Source organism: Bombus vancouverensis, chromosome 2 (assembly GCF_051014615.1).
Source record: "Bombus vancouverensis nearcticus chromosome 2, iyBomVanc1_principal, whole genome shotgun sequence".
In the NCBI taxonomy this organism is placed as follows: Eukaryota; Metazoa; Arthropoda; class Insecta; order Hymenoptera; family Apidae; genus Bombus; species Bombus vancouverensis.
This window is the reverse complement of record NC_134912.1, coordinates 16,653,315-16,673,712: the sequence shown is the minus strand read 5'-3', so window position 1 is coordinate 16,673,712 and position 20,398 is coordinate 16,653,315. Positions and strand designations below refer to the sequence as shown.

At 31.9% G+C, this 20,398-nt stretch overlaps 5 protein-coding genes and 1 long non-coding RNA gene across 11 annotated transcripts; 2 read left to right on the top strand and 4 right to left on the bottom strand.

Moving 5' to 3' along the window:
• The first annotated feature begins 193 nt into the window (after positions 1-193).
• LOC117166565 (putative protein phosphatase 2C T23F11.1) lies at positions 194-4,072 on the top strand. 3 transcript variants are annotated; one of them, XM_033350632.2, is made up of 7 exons: positions 194-465; positions 550-606; positions 981-1,183; positions 1,432-1,637; positions 1,708-1,933; positions 2,009-2,326; positions 2,638-4,072. In XM_033350632.2, exons 2-7 carry the CDS (start codon positions 584-586, stop codon positions 2,700-2,702), a joined length of 1,041 nt encoding a protein of 346 aa, XP_033206523.2. In that variant the 5' UTR covers positions 194-465; positions 550-583; the 3' UTR covers positions 2,703-4,072. The 3 variants fall into 3 exon arrangements, with proteins under 3 accessions (XP_033206523.2, XP_076483992.1, XP_033206525.1); XM_076627877.1 differs by having other exon boundaries at positions 550-782; XM_033350634.2 differs by lacking the exon at positions 550-606.
• On the bottom strand, positions 2,609-5,712 carry ArfGAP3 (ADP-ribosylation factor GTPase activating protein 3). 2 transcript variants are annotated; one of them, XM_033350622.2, is made up of 8 exons: positions 5,557-5,712; positions 5,040-5,231; positions 4,836-4,967; positions 4,710-4,742; positions 4,074-4,376; positions 3,629-3,903; positions 3,051-3,426; positions 2,609-2,965 (listed from the first exon to the last, which is right to left on the bottom strand). In XM_033350622.2, exons 1-8 carry the CDS (start codon positions 5,629-5,631, stop codon positions 2,711-2,713), a joined length of 1,641 nt encoding a protein of 546 aa, XP_033206513.1. In that variant the 5' UTR covers positions 5,632-5,712; the 3' UTR covers positions 2,609-2,710. The 2 variants fall into 2 exon arrangements, with proteins under 2 accessions (XP_033206513.1, XP_033206515.1); XM_033350624.2 differs by lacking the exon at positions 4,710-4,742.
• A 288-nt stretch (positions 5,713-6,000) lies between these two features.
• Positions 6,001-7,790, bottom strand: LOC117166567 (uncharacterized). 2 transcript variants are annotated; one of them, XM_033350640.2, is made up of 8 exons: positions 7,661-7,790; positions 7,291-7,515; positions 7,144-7,207; positions 6,964-7,070; positions 6,677-6,893; positions 6,465-6,598; positions 6,190-6,354; positions 6,001-6,129 (listed from the first exon to the last, which is right to left on the bottom strand). In XM_033350640.2, exons 2-8 carry the CDS (start codon positions 7,458-7,460, stop codon positions 6,030-6,032), a joined length of 957 nt encoding a protein of 318 aa, XP_033206531.1. In that variant the 5' UTR covers positions 7,461-7,515; positions 7,661-7,790; the 3' UTR covers positions 6,001-6,029. The 2 variants fall into 2 exon arrangements, with proteins under 2 accessions (XP_033206531.1, XP_076483994.1); XM_076627879.1 differs by having other exon boundaries at positions 7,291-7,518; positions 7,661-7,785.
• Positions 7,791-7,990: 200 nt separating this feature from the next.
• LOC117166568 (MIT domain-containing protein 1-like) lies at positions 7,991-9,669 on the top strand. 2 transcript variants are annotated; one of them, XM_033350643.2, is made up of 5 exons: positions 7,991-8,125; positions 8,471-8,610; positions 8,818-9,056; positions 9,132-9,331; positions 9,460-9,669. In XM_033350643.2, exons 2-5 carry the CDS (start codon positions 8,490-8,492, stop codon positions 9,626-9,628), a joined length of 729 nt encoding a protein of 242 aa, XP_033206534.2. In that variant the 5' UTR covers positions 7,991-8,125; positions 8,471-8,489; the 3' UTR covers positions 9,629-9,669. The 2 variants fall into 2 exon arrangements, with proteins under 2 accessions (XP_033206534.2, XP_033206533.2); XM_033350642.2 differs by having other exon boundaries at positions 8,014-8,125; positions 8,456-8,610.
• Positions 9,659-19,353, bottom strand: insc (INSC spindle orientation adaptor protein). The gene is made up of 5 exons (XM_033350619.2): positions 18,343-19,353; positions 17,150-17,503; positions 11,415-11,843; positions 11,079-11,286; positions 9,659-10,963 (listed from the first exon to the last, which is right to left on the bottom strand). The coding sequence occupies exons 1-5, from the start codon at positions 18,642-18,644 to the stop codon at positions 9,992-9,994; spliced, it is 2,265 nt and encodes a 754-aa protein (XP_033206510.1). The 5' UTR covers positions 18,645-19,353; the 3' UTR covers positions 9,659-9,991.
• LOC143305154 (uncharacterized) lies at positions 11,855-13,842 on the bottom strand. The gene is made up of 3 exons (XR_013061873.1): positions 13,691-13,842; positions 13,431-13,558; positions 11,855-13,255 (listed from the first exon to the last, which is right to left on the bottom strand). It is a non-coding gene; the product is annotated as an uncharacterized LOC143305154 (long non-coding RNA).
• Positions 19,354-20,398: the final 1,045 nt, after the last annotated feature.

The following is a 20,398-nucleotide window of genomic DNA, read 5'->3' as shown; positions in this document are numbered from 1 at the left end:
CCCCTCTCGATGTACGTTCGTGGATATGGACATTTTTGCCACCAAAAGCACTGGAGAAGTAACATGCGTATAGTTCCATTATTGGCCACTAGAGGTCCTTCTTTTGATTGTGAATATTTTGACTGACTTTTTCCTCCTTACTTCTCCTTCTGATCTCCTTACTCATGCCGCAAATCAGTTATTCATCTGTGTCGCTCACATTTTTTGTGACATAGTTGCAGCTGATCGATGAGTAATCAGCTGTTGACTTAATACGTTTTAGACGAAGTAGATATTTTTGAGTAATTTTTACGACATAATTGGTAATTGACAGTGAGATTTTGTATGGCTAAACACGTAATTCATAGCATAAAGATACGGTTTTATCAAAGTTATATGATATTGTTTATTTTTTAAAAAATTCTACGAAACGAATAGTAGGTAAAGAGGTTATATTTACCTATGTTCGTTTGACAATATATGAAGGTGAGATGCGATGCTAAATTAAGATCACATAAATAGAGCAAGAGTTAATTGTAGTATATAAGCGCAAAAATATTATTTTTAAAGGATATTTCTCTAACCTTGAATTGTGGAAGATGCGATGCGTATAAAATTCTGCAAGAGGTTAGATCATCTTTGATGTTTGATGTTAAATCTTAGTTTTGTACAAAGTGTTTGTATCAAACTTACATACGAATAACAGAAATTATAAACTTTGAGTTCTTGACAAGAACAGATTTTACGCAAGGATAAGAAAACATTAACAAATACAATAACTTCATATTTGCAAAGATAAATATGTAAGCAAAAGCGGAATATAATAAAACGACTATAAAAGAACAGTTAATTATAACTCGCGTAAATAAATCAATAATTAAAATTTCGAAAGAGATATATTTAATAGAATATTATTTTGGAAATGTGTTAAGTTTAAATTTTATTATTCAAAAGTTATGTAATTTATATTCCAAATAATGGTATGTTGTAAATAATACCAGAATCTTCAGAAAAATAATGGGTCAAACGCTCAGTGAACCTGTAACAGCTAAGAAATTAGCATGCTGCAGAAATTCAAACTATCGAGTTGGAAGTTCCTGTATGCAAGGATGGCGTATCAAAATGGAAGATTGCCATGTTCATATACTTTCATTACCTGACGATCCTGGTACTGCATTTTTTGCAGTATATGATGGTCATGGAGGTGAGAATATGACATAAAAATATAATGTTTTTAATTATAAGCTGAGAATATCATTGTATTGTTTAAAGCTACATACAAAAAGTATTTAAATACCGATTGATTTGAAGCATACAGAAAAAATATACTTTAAAAGAAAATTTCAGGTTCTATTATAATTGCTGTAAATTAGAAATTATAATAAATATAAATTAGATAAGTTTATATATAATGCCTTCCATGCTCAAAGAAGTAATAGATAATATTGATAGGTGCGGCAATGGCACAGCATGCTGGAAAACATCTTCATGAATACATAACTAGAAGAAGCGAATACAAAGCTGGTAACATTGTTCAAGCTATACAACAGGGTTTTCTGGAATTAGATAAAGCAATGCAAGATGATGCAGCACTTAAAGATGAACAAGCAGGAACTACTGTTATAGCACTTCTTATAAAGGACAATATTATATATAGTGTAAGTTCTTTCTAAGTTACTGTTTCTTTTTTTATTTTATTGCAATTATTGACATATAAAACCTTTGCAGGCAAACGCAGGTGACAGTAGGGCAGTGGCAAGCATTAATGGTAATGCTGTTCCACTTAGTCGCGATCATAAACCTACATTGAAAGATGAACGTGAAAGAATCGAAGTTGGTGGTGGCTGGGTTGAATTTAACAGAGTCAATGGTCAATTAGCATTATCTCGTGCTCTGGGAGATTTTATGTTCAAACGAAATGAACGTAAACCACCGCAAGAACAAATCGTAACTGGTAATAGATAATAAATAATAATATGGAATTCCTAACGAAAAATTAATATATGTTAATGCATCTTTACATTTATAGCTTTTCCTGAAGTTCAAGAGTTTCGAATAACACAAGATTGGGAATTTGTTGTATTGGCTTGTGATGGTATTTGGGATGTAATGACGAGTAATGAAGTAGTCAATTTTATACGAACACGTTTAGTCCAGTCGAAATTTGGGATAGGAGAAGAACAGGATACAATGGATCCTGAAGAAATTTGTGAAGAGCTTATGAAACATTGCCTTGCTCCAGATGCTTTAATGGGTACTGGTTGTGATAATATGACGGTCATCCTTGTATGTTTCCTTCACGGAAAACCATATTCTCATTTAATTTCACGCTGCAAGGAATCTATTGGTACAAATTCCTAGTTATATAAATTATTGATATTTTATGTCGATTATTTTTTTAAATTCTTTATATTTAATTTTACATCATAATGATGAACAATGTTTCATTGTCATACTTCGTGATGTCAAAGTTTATAAAATTTGCTAAGCTTTTCTATGAGCTTCGTTGTTTTAAGCTTTATGAACACAAATTTTTAAGAAGAAAGATTGATTTTATATTAACAATATTTTACCTTTCATTATAATTATTAACATGTCTTATTTATAATTTTAAAAAGCAAATTACAAATAAGCTGAATTACAAGTTTTTATTTACAGTTTCGAACAATGGACAAGAAGTGTCCAAATATAAGTATAGTAACAATTTTAGTAAAATGCAGTAAATTTTCGTTTAAAGTCCATAACGATCTTGTAAAGAAGAAACAGCTGCATTGGCAAGAGAACTTATTCTGCCTGCAACCTTATTTACTCCTTGACGTACACTTTCTCTAACATCATCTAAATCGACTCCAGTTCTTCCACCGCTAAGACGTATTGATAAAGAAGACGTGGGGGATGTGACAGTAGAACTTCCTGTGCCAAAATAATCAGCTGATGAAATACTAGATGAACCCTCAAATCGGCGCAGATTATTTTTACGTTCCCACTGTAAATTAAAATGGCATAAAATTGTAATTAAAATAGAACGATACAATGTACAAAAAGAATATTAATATGTAACGGCAACTCACAGAATCATCATCTTTGTTGTCCTGAAAATACTGATCGGAACTAATAGCCTTGGCACTACCAAATTTCTTCTGTGCTTCTCCTTCTACCATCGTTTTAACATCATTCTTGCTATTATTTGGTTTGCTCAATGGAACTACACGTTTTGGTGGTTCTGGCTCTGCAATAACAATAACTTCTTCATTACGAGATTTGTTGTTAGTATTGCTACTGTATGGTGTTATAGACTGCAAGACCACATAAAATTCGTCTAAATTAGTAAAAGGATCTCGTTCGACATCAATATCTCTCGGTCTTGGTTCAGAAGCAGTTATAGTCCTTGATGATGTTTCCTGCATTATTGTTCTCATATCACCAAGTGCAGAATGACTTGCACCACTGTAAATTACACATATTTCCAATATATCGTATTTTATGTTATGTGTACAATATTTACAATTTCTTTCTTTTTTCAGTATTATTACACAAAATAATAATTCTTCAATTATATATAAAATTATATAGATACAGTACATATATTAACAGTGATATTTTATATAAATATATGTATACAAGCTTACAAATAAGATATAAACATTACCTTCGTGTATTAAATCCCATACCAAGACGTTCTGCTTGTGTTGCTTTGGAAGGATCTAATTGTTTCGTTCTCTGTTCTATCTTCTTAGCCTGTTCACTTAAATTCTTTTCATAGCGGTAGGCAAGTCGTGTAGCAATTTCATCTTGTTCTTCTTTTGTATTTTCTCGTTGATCTTTCTCCTGTGGTTCTTTATTAGCTTCAGCAACACTTTTTTCTAATTCATCAAAATTTGTTTTGACTCTTTGAGCACCCAACCCACCAGTTTTCTTGCCCAACTATTATAAAAGTATAAAAAATTAATAGCACATTTTTAATTAAAAGTGTACTAGTATCTTAAAATTGTATTAGTATTCTAAAGTCAAAATAATAATTTTAAAATTTATATCATTCATTATTAAACTATGTTAAACATAAATGATGAATAAATAACCATTTGTATACATACACCACTTCGTTTATTTGGAACCTGTCTGACACCTATGGTTGGTTTCCTTTCAGATACCAAGTTTGAGGTAGAATCAGATAACTTAACAGTAGGGCCTAAAGAATTAGCAGCAGCTTCTAAGCTATCTTTTTGATTATTTTTGTCCTCAGTGTCATTGATTGATACAGAATTAGAAGCAGGAACTGAATTTCCCTCAGGATATACTGAAGACTGATGATATATCTCAGCAGTTTCATGTTCTTTAAAAAAATCAACTTCACCTTGTTCTTCAGATGTTGATGTTGGATCATCATCTAAATGCAGCTACAATAAAACACAACCTTAAGAAAAATTAATTGTTCTAGATATATTTTAAAACAATCTTTTTTTTATGATGCTATGTTTTATGTAAGATACGTACACACTGAACAAGTTAGTCATATAATGAAAATAGTCTGAAACTATTGGTGTAATGAATAAAATAGAACATACAATGATAAATAATTTTGAAAAAATAGTGCATATGTTTTTACAACTATTAATAACTGAGCATAAAAATGACCACATATTAACTTTTACAATGCTATCTTTAAATAAAGTTTTAAACAAGTATTAGTAATTCGATGATGCTTTTGTAAAAGTAGTTTTACAGCTCACCATTGTCTTATTTTTTGTTGAAGGAAGAAAAACCTATAATTACCATATTTGTAATTATAAAATGTTTAATTAACTAAATTGCATGTTCTGTATGGTGAATATACATACAAACAATGTATATTTTACCTTTGTTCCATAACGTCGCATTGCTTGAGCAGATGCCTGTGCCAATTTTTCTCTATACTGCATAGCAGCGCGTGAATTATACTTTTGTTGGGCATCAGTTGTTGTACAATTATGCTGTGCAAAATATTTTCTCTGGAAAGTATAACAAAGATTTCTATAATGTATTGATTTTAATAACAATTAATAATTTCAAATTTCACTAACAGCATTTGCATTTCCACCCAATTGCATGTTTCTCAATTGCAACCAAGTCCAATTTGTGTCAAGTTGAGTAGATCGAACAAATGTCAAATGGACACCTAATCCTCGATGAACTGCAGAACAGTCGATGCATAGGAAAACACCGTAAGTCACACTGGACCATGCTGGATTTTTTGCATTGCAATCGAAACATGTCTAAAAAAAAATCATAGTACTATATCAATATATATATTACAGTAATATGTGATTAATTGCTTAATTATAAATTATAGATTTAATTGATGATGTAATACTTTTTTCAATACGAGAATTATAAGGTTCTATTATTGTCGAAATGAAAATTGACACAAAATATCCCGTAATATGTGTCACTATGAAACGGAAGATTCCAGGGAAATTACAGGTTGGGAATGAAAATATGACATTAACGTCAAGATTATTGTCAGATCAAATACTTTTGTAATTTTATACAATCCGATACTCAACATCGCACGGAAAATTAAAAAATGAAGAAGCAAACCTTATTTGTCGGAATAGCTCGTAATCTTTTAAAAATTTCCTCAATATCACTTTTACTAGGCGCTGGATCTGCCATTTTTGACGTGTTGTCAATGACTTCGCAAAGTATTCTGGGACGCGTGGCGGTGATTTTTTATACATAGAGGTCGCTTGCTTGTAATTCGAAGCGAATAATTTACTAGAAGCAGCTGGAAGTCATTGTTAATATTTTAAGTTCACATAAACATTAAGTCGTTCACTTTTAATATAAGGGATGTAAATTATTTTTAGATATTCAATACATAATAAAACATGTATAATATAAAATAAACACTAAATTTTTAAAGATTTCATGCAATATTGAACTTTCTCATTAGTTTAATAATGAATTTATATACAATTTTAGAAACATTACTAATATTAAGAATTTATTAGAAATTTTTTTCTACATAAAATAAAAATAAAATTTAGGATTATATATGTTTATTAAACATATCAAGATTTTTTTTTATCACTTGATACATCAGGTCGTTGTCCAGTATTCGGAGAATCGCTTACATTTACTTCTTCTTCTTCTACTTCCAAGTTATTTAACCTATAACCAATGACTTTATAGTGTAATGCACAAAAATTAATATTCATGAAAATAACTTACTCATCTTGTTCAAGACTATACAGCATTTGGAAGCCAGCATCAAGACTGGGAGGGAAGCCCATCTCAGGATCTAACAGTTGAAGAGTCGGCACTTCTCGGTACACATTCCCAAATTCATCAAGTTCCTCGAATTGCAATTTATTAGCTGCTTCATCTAAAACCATCCTATAAATTGAACAAATATTAATAGAAATAAAACGTTTCATCTTCAGAAGCATTACAGCCTCTTTAGTACAATTAAATAGTTAGCACTATAAACATTAAGTTCAAGTTGCCTCTGTTTTTCCATCATTGCTTCAACCTTCTTTTTCATGTTATCTTCAAATTTCAGCACATATTCTTGATAGTAGTCATGAAGAGCAGCTACTCCACCAATACCTGTTTCCACTAATACCCTTTCTAATATATCCTATAAGAATATACACACATATATTTTTTATGAATTTCTTATTTTTATAAAGAGTAAGCTGATAAAATTTTGTATTACTGGAAAACCATGATCTCTCTGTTCATATGCTGCCTTCATTAAAAGCGTCATTCTTCTCAAAAAATGATTTGCAATATCTGTAAGCGTTTCTATAGCTATATTTGAAGACTTTTCAAATCCAATATGAGCTAGAAGAGTAATAACTGCATGTTTCAATATAGAACGAGCTGTTTCTGGTGTAAGATAATGTATCGTTGAAGCATTTTTAAATACATTTCTAAAATAAAAATCTTGTTAATGTTTTATTGAACTGTATAAATGTATTTTATGCATATACGTTTTAATACCTTTCTTTTTGTACAGGTAAAAACTGAAATGAATTCTGTGCTTCTTTTCTTTCTTGCAAATCTTGTACTTCAATTGTTGTCATATTTTCCAGTACCATCCCTTCTTCCTAACAATTAATGTAAATATTATTAAAGAAATATAAGACTTATATGTTTCTAATAATTATTTCACATTATTACCATCATCCTTAGTTGTTGATGAAAATTTATAGTATTTAATACATGAAGATTTCCCATAGGTAATCTATAAGTAAAAAAAGAAAAAGCTGTATAATATCCTAAAAGCAAGATCTGTTTTTAAATTGAAGATAAATTTACTATACATACTCAGCTTGTCTATCCACTTGAAAATCACAATCAGAGTTATTTGATTCTTCCATAACTTGTCTCCAAATATTTTCTATGACATCTGGAGTTATTACTTCTTGTTTTAGAGTTTCTCTTGCTGGTAATTCCCCCCATAAAGTACCAGTTCCAATATTTTTAGTAGATTTCATTGTAAAAATTATAGTTGGTATAAAATGATCAATTTTTACATTTCTCTTTATTACACTGCTAAAAAGTAAAATGTAATTAATGATATAATTATAAACAATTATTTAAAATAATTCATAACTAAAAATATTTCCACTGAAAAAATTTATCTAATGGCATAGTATAAGTGATATTAAACAATTTTATTTCTTATATTACGCACATGAAAGTACAGTAATGCAGTGCAATACAGTAAGTACAGTTTTTCTATTTAAAAACCCGCGCAAACATTGGTATATAGCTCACGTGGCACGATACTGTTGAGAGAACGTCATTGCATTTTGGTTAAAAACCTGTAATCAAATAATTGTCCATTTTAATAACAACGTCAGGTGTGCTTTACACGTTTATGAATTGTTTAAAAATGATATTCTTTATTGAATTTTACACGATCAAAATTAAACTTCAATTAATCTTGCATCTCGTCTAAATTACTTTAACTTGACATAGCTAAATGTTAGGTTAGAATCACATTCTTCAGTGCCATATAATTGTTTTGCACCGTGACATTAATCGAAATGACTTTCGATATACTCGAGAATCGATATTTCAAGTATGTGATTATGGAGCAAAGAAACTAGATATATAACAAGACTGATTTGATATTCTACAATTTATTAAGTAAATAGTAAGTATAAAATCTTTATTTTTTCATTCTTTATTCATCTGTCATATACGTACCTATATGTTAATTAATGTTAGCACTTTTCGATATAAAAATTCTTCGCATAAAATTATTCTGTTAATGAATGGCAACGACAAATATTGTTTAAAAAATTACGATCATTTATGAGATATCATCTTTCCATTGTTTACAACCTTCTGCGCATGCACAGCGTATCATGTGAACGCGAGTACATTTTTTAAATACTCAAGTAGTAGATTAGAAGTTATTCGAATATTAGAAATGTGTAATATACTTTAAGTGTATGCAATTACTTTCGAAATCATAATTTAGTATAAATTGCTTAAGGTATATATATGTATATACAATGGAAAGCGCTGCAGCTTCGATTCTAAAACGAGCGGTAGAAAGAGATAACAATAAACAATATACAATGGCCTTTGTATTATATCAAGAAGGTGTACAAATACTTCTTGATTCTATGAAAGGTAATATTATATATATATTTTTAATTTTATTTTGTTAACATTATTAGCTTTTTATTATTATAAGAAATTTTAATTTCTATTTTAATTTTTTTAAAATGTTCGTAAAAAATTTATGTGTATCTTTAAATATTGTACTACTCATTTTATTATTTTATATATCTTTACAAACTTATAAATTGATTAACAAATTGTTAATATAACAATCAGAAACAAAAGATCCAATAAGGCAGAAACATTTTGCTACCCGGGCATCACAGTATTTGGACAGAGCAGAAAAAGTAAAGGATATAATTGACAAGCAGAAGGCAAGTGGAATATACAGAGAATTAATCAAAATTGAAACTGGTAGTATAGGATATGGTTATGGTACCGTTTTTGGAAGATTTTTAGATGCAACAGTTACATATATTCGTATTGAAGACCCCTATATAAGAATGTTTCATCAGGTATTATTTAATTTCAATTTAGTTTATAAGTTATGTATCAATATATCCTAAACTGATATTATATTTTATTTTTAGTGTCAAAATTTGGTAAGGCTATGTGAACTGGCAGTAAAAAAATGTCATGCACTGTCTAAAATATTTTTAACTACAACTCTTGATCCAGAAGATAAGAAGAATCAAATAGCAAGATTAGAAGAACTGAAACAGAGTTTATCATCTCATCTTATTTCTTTTGAATTTAATTTTTCTGATACTTTACACGACAGACAAATAGTGTAAGAATATAGTTTAGTTAGGTGTAATTATATTTATTGAATCATTGTATTTTATTCTTATTTTAGTTCTATAAGATATAATATGTAATGATAGAATATTTTTCATTTATTATGTATTTTTGTTTCAGACTTAGCAATGGTTGGATAATTAAGATCGGCCGTGGATTAGATTATTTTAAAGCACCTAATGGAAAGTTTGTATTAGGCTCTTGTGATCTTGAATTGAGACCTTGTTCTGAGACAACCATAGATGTATTTCACAAAAGTCAACTAAAGAATGAGCAGTCAGCGACCTAAACAATCAATGCTGGAAAGTAAATAAAAATATAACAAACAAATTGGTTTTATTTATTCATCAGGTCAATTCAAATTACATTATTTTTACAAAACTTGATTTCTTCTACTTTAGGATTATAAATTCTACTATAAGTAGCTTATCATTAGAAAAGAATATACTATTTTTATCAGTATTTTTTGTAATTTTACTTATATCTAAATTAAGATTCTTAGAATATGATACAGTATATAATATATTTCTATACAAATGTAATAAAAATATACATTACATATATATAGTGTCTTTATTATACAAGTATATAAACATAAACTCTCTTTTTTTTATAAAATGTATTCGACATATGTACAACTTTCATATTGATTTTAACTCAAAGTACTATAATCACTGGCCCTCGCGATATCGATTTGTTTTGTGGCTTTTTTACACGCTCTTCTTAAGGATTTTGTGTATCTTAACAATCCGGCTTCAATTTGATCTTCATCCTCGGTCAAAAGATCTTCAGCTTTATACGATGGAAGACAATCTGCGCCTCCGACAGCAACCACTTGTCTTGCAATCTCTGGATCTACACACAGTCTTGTAAGTGCAGCAGCAGCAGTAATTTCTAAACGTCTATATGCGTTTTCTAAGCCAGGAGGTCGCATTCTAAGAAAAGAAACTAGTGCGATAGAGGCACGAACTTCCGCCAGATGCGTTCGAGCTTCAGGTATACGTGCTAGTTCACTGATAAGAGCTGCTACCTGCTCCATCAACCAAACATTTCTGCCAGCTGACCTTTTCACAGTTTTGAGCAACTTCTTAACCGTGTCGTGTTCCAGTATCACAAATGCGCATTTTCTAGATTTGGACAGGTGATTGAACGCGGCTGCGACTAGCAATAAAGTCTGGCCACAGTTGGTGTTCTCGACTAGACGATTTAAGGGCAGTATTAAATCCTTTACAAAAGGCTCCACATACGGTAGACCTAAACCATTGACCCAGGGTGCGGTGATTTGTACAAGCAATGCTGTTGCTTCCATTTTCTCTTTCTCAGATGTATTGTCCACGACTAGTAAGTCTGTCAATATCTCTGGACCACCGTCTTTAACAAACTGGTTTATTGCCGTAGCAGAACAACACACGCTCGCTAATGCACGTAAAGAAGCTGCGACAAAATCTACTGAAGTCCTACCAGCGGTGATCAAGGAAGTCAAAAGCGCCCTGATGCCTGAACATCTTGTGATACTGCTTCCTGCTCGAGGTCCTGCCAAACCTAGAGCAGTTAAAGCTGCTAGAGCTCCTCTGGCTAACATGATATCATTTTTTGGCGCTTCTTCCAACCCTCTGACTACTCTCTATAAAACAATATTGAATTTGATATTGTGTATACTATCTACATATATATTCTTCATTATTAATTACTTCATGGTATTCGTATATGTGTATTATGCGGTACAAATTATGTCTTACTTCGATATAAAAATCCAAGCGAGTGTCTACAGCAGCGTCAATATAATTCTTCATACTTTCCAACTGCGCTAATATTGCTTTCAAATTGTTTTGCTGAATTCTACGCGGGGGCGGTGCACCTAACTCCGAAAGCAGGGAGAAAGCGTCTTCCTCTATGGCACGTAGAAGCTGCTGCTCCGATCTGCCACTTTCTAAATGCGACACTTTACTGCAAAAAATTTGATTCGTCAGTATCATTAATACTATCCATAAATTATCAATATTTTCTGTAGTCAACATTATTTCTGTAAAATTGAAATATAATTTACAAAGTTTTGAGTCATTCTTTACACTTACTTAAAGATATACTGATAATGTCGATCAAATTGTTCAGCTCTAACAAGTAATTTGTTCGCAGCAGCCGTAGCTAAAGTCGACAGATTCTTCAAATCATTCATTTCTTCTTTTTCGTCTAAAAATTCGCGAGGTCTTCGTTGTGGTAGAGCTTTGCTTTGAAGAGTGTTACCACACTCGTTGTCGATTTCCATTGCGAGATCGCTCAACCATGATCTCACCGATGAGGATTGTCTGTAAGTTCTGGAATGTAGAGTAGACTTGTAGGATGATTCTATCTCTGAAAAGTTAGTCGCTATCGACGAGTTTGCGCTTCTTGGCACGGTCGCATCTTCCGGTGGTTCAGTCGCGTACAAAAAATCGCCAAGGCACTCGTCTTCCAAGGAAACAGGTGGCGGAATTTTCGACGCATCTACTTGATCGTCTTCCGTTCTGTAAAAAGTCATTATTTGTCAATTAATAAACTGTCGCAATCAATGAAAATTATAAATGAATTATGATTTATTAAGAATAAAATCAAAATCGTGTTTAACGTTCAAAGAAGCAGGTATTTTCGCACAATTTTAATAGAAGATCGTCATTTTCTTTTGCTTCATAAAAATATAGGATTTATGAAGAAAAAATAGTTTATTAATGTAATATGTAATGTTCTATGAGTATCGATAAGGAAGCTACACAATCTACAAAAGCAATTAATAAGTATAATAATTTTAAGTTTGCTTTTCTGAAGTAATGTATTACTTTTTATTTTCAAATTCTCAGAGAAGAAAATATTTTGTCCTCTCGTGTTAAAAATGCAGCTTCAGGACCAGAAAAATTCTTATTAAATAATCCAAGTAACACGTGTCATTCGTCTCGTGTTACGACATTAAGAGAAAAAATGATATTACTCGGGACAATTAAATAACTGCTTAATCAAGTAATTTCGTTACTCATTAAGCTATCCATTAGTGTAATAGCTCTATACTGCGTAAGCATAAATATACAATATTTGTGACGTGCCTGATATTTTAAACCTGACGTCCAATTAATTGATTCGAATAATACAAATTCGAACTATATCTTTATAAAATATAGAGTAGATACAATTAATATAAATGTATCAAAGTAACGTTATTACTGTATATTTACCTCTTTAGAAGTTTAAATTACCGTTTAAAGCATTTCATTCTTCGCGAAAATATCGTAATGTATTTATTTTTTATCTTAACAGTTATAATAGCGTAGATAATTGTATCCGTTGATCGTACACCATGAAATTTATGCAACATCGCTTCATCTCACGGACTTGTGTTAGCCTGTTTTAACTTATACGATGAAAAGTCATTGATCTTCGTTCCCCCAGAGTGATTCCATTCAAAAAGATCTAATTTCTATCTAAGTATGTTATTTAATATGTTACATAATGATAAACAATGTTATCAACTTTCAACATTTTCTCAATTTTCAGAATATGCGCTTACTCTGTAATAATACTTTTAATATCGGTCAAATTCCTCCATACTCGCGAATTTATATTGCAACATTAGCGGTAATAAACAATTTTATTTGTCATCCTTTTAAGAAATTGTTGTATCTTCCTTCAAACATTTCTACGTATATTGTTTTCCTATACGTATACCGTTTCCCTCTTCAAGGATTTTCAATTGGATAGATTCAATTTTACGTGAAATTAAAAATTTCTGATAAAAATCTTCAGAATAAATGTGAGAATTGTACTCTAATTCTTTATGTAATGTTTTACGCTTTCAGTTTCCTCCTATCCAAGTTTATTTCAATATTATCCGATACTATTTAGTCAAGAAATATTATAGATGATCAAAAACTTCCAAACTATACTAAATCTATAAAAAGAAATATGTGTTTATATAATACTTCAATAAAATAATAAGCTTTTCCTTATTCTACGCTTCCTTATATTCATTTAAGACACGTCTTTTTCCGAATAAAATTTCAATTTCCAGCAAATACAGTGAATGATCGACATTCTAATTTACAAATAATACAAAGTAAATTTACCTTCAAAATCATGTTATATCTATATCCATACAGAGATCTACAATATCTTTCTATAAATTCGTAAAGGAATTTGCGATGCTTCAATAAAATGTCAAACTTTTCCTCGTTGTATCCTACCTCGCGTTTATCTAAGAAATATCTTTTCCTTAATAAAAATTCTGTTTTCGATGCACATGGTGAATCATCGATGTTCCACATAAATAACATACATGAAATTTAGCTCCAAAATCACACTATATTCATCCAAGAACCTACAATACCTTGTTCATGTCATAACAAATTCATCGAAACCTTCTTCCATTCTACTGCAACAATCGACCAGCATCTTCACTTAATCCAAACATAACTCGGAAACGTAAACTTCCAACAAATACGATAGATCACAGACGACCCAAATTGCACGAAGAATCTACGGTACCTTAATCGTGCCATAACGAGACAGGAGTCTCGACTACTGTCGCCGCGACATAGTTAAGGCCTAACCACTGTCCAATCCGCATAACCAGGTGCACGGATTCCGTCGTGGAACAATCGGAGATCGACGAAGGAACGGATATATTATAGCGCAAAAAGCTGACTAATCGGTCAGCTCCGGAACTAGAATCGTTCTCTCATGGACGACGGTGACTAATCCCATTTCTTTGACTAAGCTGTACGCCATCACCTGCACACGATCCACTCGGTGCGGTGGCTGGAATTCTTCGTACGTTTGCTGTCGTCGCACCGGGACACACCGGGGCCCAGGTTGACTCAAACCGCGTCGCTCTTTCATTTAGGTATTCCTCGTGTGGCACGTTACATTGAATCACGTACTGGCTCGCGTACATCTATAGGGTGTCAAAAGAAACGCGTCCTATTGTCTTGTTAAATGTACAATGTTGGTTCTATTTTAGATGCTGCTAAAACCTGCAGGCTCGTGAGATTACTTTTTATGACACTGACGACGCTGAAATAAATTTACAACAATTCTGCGATTCTGAAAATAAGCGAGTGCAGCCACAGAAACCATATGGAGGGCTGAGAATGATAATGGTATAAGTCAGTTCACTGCTAGTGCTTATATAATGATATTCCGCGCCTATTGTTACGAAAGATTGATCATTAAGTTGCGACTTAATTAAACATTACGCTAAAGAGATAATACATGTAGAAGTTAAAATACGTGGTTTTGTGAATTCAAATTGTTAAAATCTTGGCTCACGCCATTATGATTTTCATTTCGCCATATGTACATAAAGTAGAATATTATAGTGTTTGAATTATTTCATCTAATCTATGTTTTGAGAAGAAATGGAAGACAGTGTAGATAGCACATATAATAATTTTGGTTGACTGGGTATGTTTTAAAGAATGAATCCATGTCTTGTGAACTTGATAAAGAAAATTGAAAACATGTACACGAACACTTGTTGGTCAATATTGAGTCAATACCAATTGAAAATATTGAAACAATGGGTATAATAACTATCCATATACAAGGAGGATGAATATTTGATTTGGAGTAGTATAATAAGTGATTGATTTAATTCTATTGTAGATGGTGAAACAAATAATTATGTAAAACCTTCTTTCAAATTAGTCTTTATAACATATTCTTCTCAATCCTGATTTTCTATTGCTTTAATCAATCTTTATTTATTTGTAATAATTTTCATTATTAGATAAATTTAAATTTATTTCTTCAACTTCTGATCATGTGCTAGAATTATTAACATTTTCAGTCGATTATTTGTACTCATTCTACGTATTGAAAGCGAAATTGTTGAATAATTTAGAATAATTCTTCTTCTTGATTTTTATTTGATTTCTAATGCATCAATCGTCGATATAGATCGATCGAAGTATTAATTTTATGTAAGAGCAAACGTTACAAAGCGAGTTTACGAATCGATCGTCTTTTGCTTCCTGCTATTAATATAGACTCTATAAGTTGCTCCAAATACCGGATTGAACTAGACACTGAGTTTAATTTGCGTTGCAGATGCTCGAACGTATATTAATCGATGTTAATTGATGGTGTGTCGTAGTATTTTCCTACCCGTTTTATTTATGATACATTGTTCAGAACCTGTAAGATTTCATAGAAGATATTGACTCAACAATTTCAGAACACGTCTAACATACCAATTTTGTCACTCACTTCCCTGAATATTAATCATGACGACGCAAGGACCATTAATTTTAATCTTCAAAAATTATATTCGTCGGTACTGAAGGCTTCAATATTTCATCTTTTACTTTTATTATTTATTCTTTAAATATCATAATAAATACTGTATTTTGGATATACTTATACTCTTACATATTTAAATTTTCCATGTGTGTGTATAAATATTCACAGTCTAATTATAATACAAATGTAATAAATACTAATTGCATGTTTAAAAGTCATCTAAAAACTTAACGATATTTACGCATTCGATATTTGTTAATTGTAAAACAAAAAATTAACTCTTCAATATCTGCTTATTTAATATCTATTCCTATATAGCATAAAACACGATTTCTGTTTTCCTCCTTCAAACGTTCATAAAAGATACTTTACCAAAATCACTAAATTGCGCGGAAATCATGATCATTAAGTTTCCTATCATAAATCAAACACGAGCTGAGTCGTTTTCGTCACGACGCGTTTTGTATAATGAGTATTTAATATTCCCGGCGATGAGTTGCGCTACTTCCAATGCACCTATAGATTGACGACCGATCCACGTGCATACGCAACCACACGACGTTCCACCATTATATAGGGGTAAATGAGAGTTTACGAAACAACCAAAAGAATAACATGGGAAGTGCCTTACGTGTTGCATTCCTATCGCTTGGCTCACTCTGGGGACATTTATCGCGACGATTCATGTTCTTAAAACATACATCCTTCATACCTTATCGACTCATACAAGGCGCGGTTTACTTTCAGAGATAATGCCCTTTGGTATGAGACCCCTTAATTTCATGGCATTATCGATCAAACATACCGAACAAATATATATTCTGAATTTGAAATAACTGCATTGTAGAAAGCGATTGAAATTGTAAGATTAGTATACATATGCACATGTAATTATTTGTGTACTCTACGTTTTTTCCTATTTTTTTCTTTTTTTGGTAGCGATTAGGATACTGGGCAAGAGGTATATTACTATATTATAGAAATAACATACATGCACTAGTTGGAAAATGTGTTTTCATGCTATCGTATTATTTGTACAGTATCCTTCGTAAATACTTATTTATTCATAAAACAAATGTTCATCGTGTCACGCCATGTAAATGTCAGATCGTTTATCAGCACATCCATCAAATATGCATCGCACTGCTATAATACGCAAATATAAATGTTTAATATAATCGATATTTACGTTTATCATGTGTATATGTATATGAACAAATATTATATAAGTTATTGTATTATGTAAGTTGTTCTAGGTATATGTAGAGTTATTTTTTTTTTAAATCTAAAGACAATTCTGGACAAATTAAAAGAGAGAAATGTATAAAGAAATAATTATGAATTGCAGTATATCCGAAACAGTTAATTAATTATCCTTGAATATTTAAAAATATCATTTTAACCAATTTTTAATAATATAATATTTTCATATGCAAGACACGTCAGATCAGTCCATTATAATGTATGTATCTGATCTGAATCATAGGAATTAAACTTTTTGTAACCATATGACCATTTTTAACAAGATTTTTTGTATTTAAATTACCTGCGTGATCTTGACACTCCTCGTTCTTCATGCGTGTTAAGGACCATTTTATTCCGAGGTAAAATTCTGGAGTCCTTGGGAGTAGAGGTATATGTTGGGTTCGGAATAGTCTCATTTTCCAACCAAACAGCACCGATTCTCGAATGCATTCCATGTCGTCGATCCTTAACTCGCTTCCGTCTCCTTCGTCTAGGCGTTTCATTCTCGTAAAATTCGGAACAATTCGATCGTTCGGAATCGGAGAAACCGGAATCTAGACTTCGGAGATCTTGACTCAAAGGACTGCACGATCTGTTTGCCAGAACGATATTATTCTCGTCTCCTTTATCTTCGTCCTTTATTTCCATTGTGACCCTATAAAATTTTGAAAATGCTTATTTTTATGTATTACAATGATTGAGAATACTTATATGGCAAACTTATCGGATATTAATGTAATTTATTTTCCTAGCAACTTTGCTAGCATCTTTAGCCTCAACTAAAAATTAAATAAACTTTGCAATTGCATCTAGTTCTATCCAAGTTAAAAATTTTTCGAAGAAACGTATTTAACAAATGATATAGAAGTATTTGTAGCTATAATCTGCATAGAATATATACGGGTTCAGTCCTTGAACTGAAATTCATCGCACTGATAAAATTGTATCCATAAGTCAAGAAAGAACTGGAGCAAAATTTTAAATGGTCAAATTACATATTTATCGTTCATTAAAATATATTATCTTATTCGATCAACATATTAAAAATTCTTCATAAAAATTCACATATCACTGATATATATAATACAAGTATAATTGTAAGTATAAGTATAATAAATAATCGTACATTAAAATCAATTACTTTTGCAAAAATAAATACACAAATATATAAAGAATTACGACAGATTAAAGGATAACATTTAAACATGGAAATAATGCTGGATTTATTAAACATCATTGTGATTAAAAACATCGTTCACAAAATACGAGACTAAAGGCATCAATGTAAAGAATAATTCGTGAACGATTTGAACGCTTGAAAACTTATCATACGGTTGTTGTGAAACTTAAGTAATTAAAGCTAACGGTACGAAAGTAGCGTTGTGTGTCAATGTGATAAGGAAGAACCAATAATAGTCAAACAAACGTACTCGATATGCTCGAGCAAACTTACAACAACATAAATTTCATCCTGATCGCAATAATTTCACTTACGTCTGAGTCATCAGATTTTCCTCGTGTATCGTTGTCATTCTCGAATATTGTCGTTCATCGTTTTCGTTTAGGCAGACGCGAATCGCCGTTACGTTTTCAGCATCGATCGTGTCGCTGGTATCGTTGATGCTGGACGAGTGCTCTTCTTCCGTTTCCTCCTCGGCTACTTCAAGATTGTGCGCTATGTTTTGCTTGACATTAGCAAAATCGTTCCTCGAAGCGAAAGGATCCAAACTTTCTAGATCCTGAGACGCCATGTGACTCCAGAACACTTTGCTTTGATGTCTCTTAAACGCGCTCATTTTTTATATTCGCTTTCCTCAACCAACTTTCGCGGCGATTCTAATCTCTTTTTATGAGGTATTCTACGTTGAACACGTCGAAGGAGAAATTAGTTCAAATGCTTTGGGAAAGCTCCTTGAAAGATTCAGGTTCGACAGTAACGACGAGGATGAGCAATGATGCCACATGTGATGCCACACTGGGGTGGTTTTACGATTCAGTAGAGCGAAACGACCCTCCTACAGGTCGCGTGCACGGAGGACCGTATGGTGTCCATTGCAACCCCCATGAAGAATCCAATCGCTTTTCGCACTGACACCAAGAACTCTTCCTTTTACACGTTCTTCAAAATTTCTTCTTTTTTAAATTATGATTTCTAAACAATTTCTATTTAAACTGCACGATTTATCGCATGTACAAAAACCATGAAAATATCAACTTTTAAAGGTATTTAGGTAGTATTTAATTGTAAACTTTAGAAGAGCATCGCCAAGTTGTTGAATGATTTAGTTCAGTTTTTAGTGAATTTTAAGTTCATTGTTTTATCGTTAATTAAGTACTAACACACATTGTTTTGCGTGCTTATGTGTAATAATTTGTAGTAAATACAGTATAACGATACCAATATTGTTCGGAATTTATATGTCGAATCAATAATCTATTAGATGCACTCGTACATCGATCGATCGATCTAAACGTATTGGTGCTTCGCGAACGACTGACTCGTATCGGGTCGCTTCCGACTTCCTCCCATAAGTCGCGCTCCCTTCCCGCCTCGAGCTCGTAAGCCAACTTGTATGAAAATAGAGCTCCTCCCCTTCTCTTTTGTCACCTCTACGGGGTGCATACCAGTACGTGTACCCCCGTGCACCCTAGTATGTGTAACCCATGTGTAACCGCCAAAGCGTAACTAGGTGCATTCTACGTACAAGGCAGTGGCGTCAATAGGAAATCCGTTAAATTGTTTTCTATCAAATATAGTGCAATTAAATGTAGGTGTTTCGACCCCTGCAAAAAACACAAGACAATTGTCAATTTTTAGTAATCTAAAGATCAAAATTATTTAATGAAATTGAACAAAGAAATATCATAGAGGGAAACAGTAATAATTTAGTAATAAAAGCAATATTAAAACAAACACAAGCGAAAAATTATATAATATATTAAAATGATTTATTAAAAGAATAGATTAATATTCATAATCGCTTATGTTTTATAAGAAAAATTTGCTAAACAAGGAAGGCCGTTCATAAATTTTCGGAGAAGGGAGATTAAAATCGTGCGGATGCAGTATGTGCGCCACGAGCGACGTCACGAAATCACGCCAATGCTATTTTTAAGGGCCAGGTGTGACTCCCGGTTCCCTATCGCTCTCGTGTACATGTATGTACACGTGGGGGTCGGCTTCCCCCTGCGAAAACAGGCTGAAGAAGCATTTCCACCACCACCGAACCTAGGGGCACGCGCCGTTCTGGACATCTGCGTGAAATGCTTCCAGTGATGAGTGTTCCGCACCTTTGTATGTATGGATGATTCACTTAGTCAAGTCTTTTACGACTTCGATCGCCGATTCACTTCAATTGGTTGGATTTGCGGAACAGTCATTTAAAACTGTGCATTAGAACGTGCTAAAAATTTATGAAATATTAGTTTTATAATTTATATCTTGTATGCATGTGTATATATATATGTATATATATCATGTATTACGGTATACACAATTACATAATCTAGCATTGTTAGATTTTAAGTACTTTACGTGTTTAACAAAGGA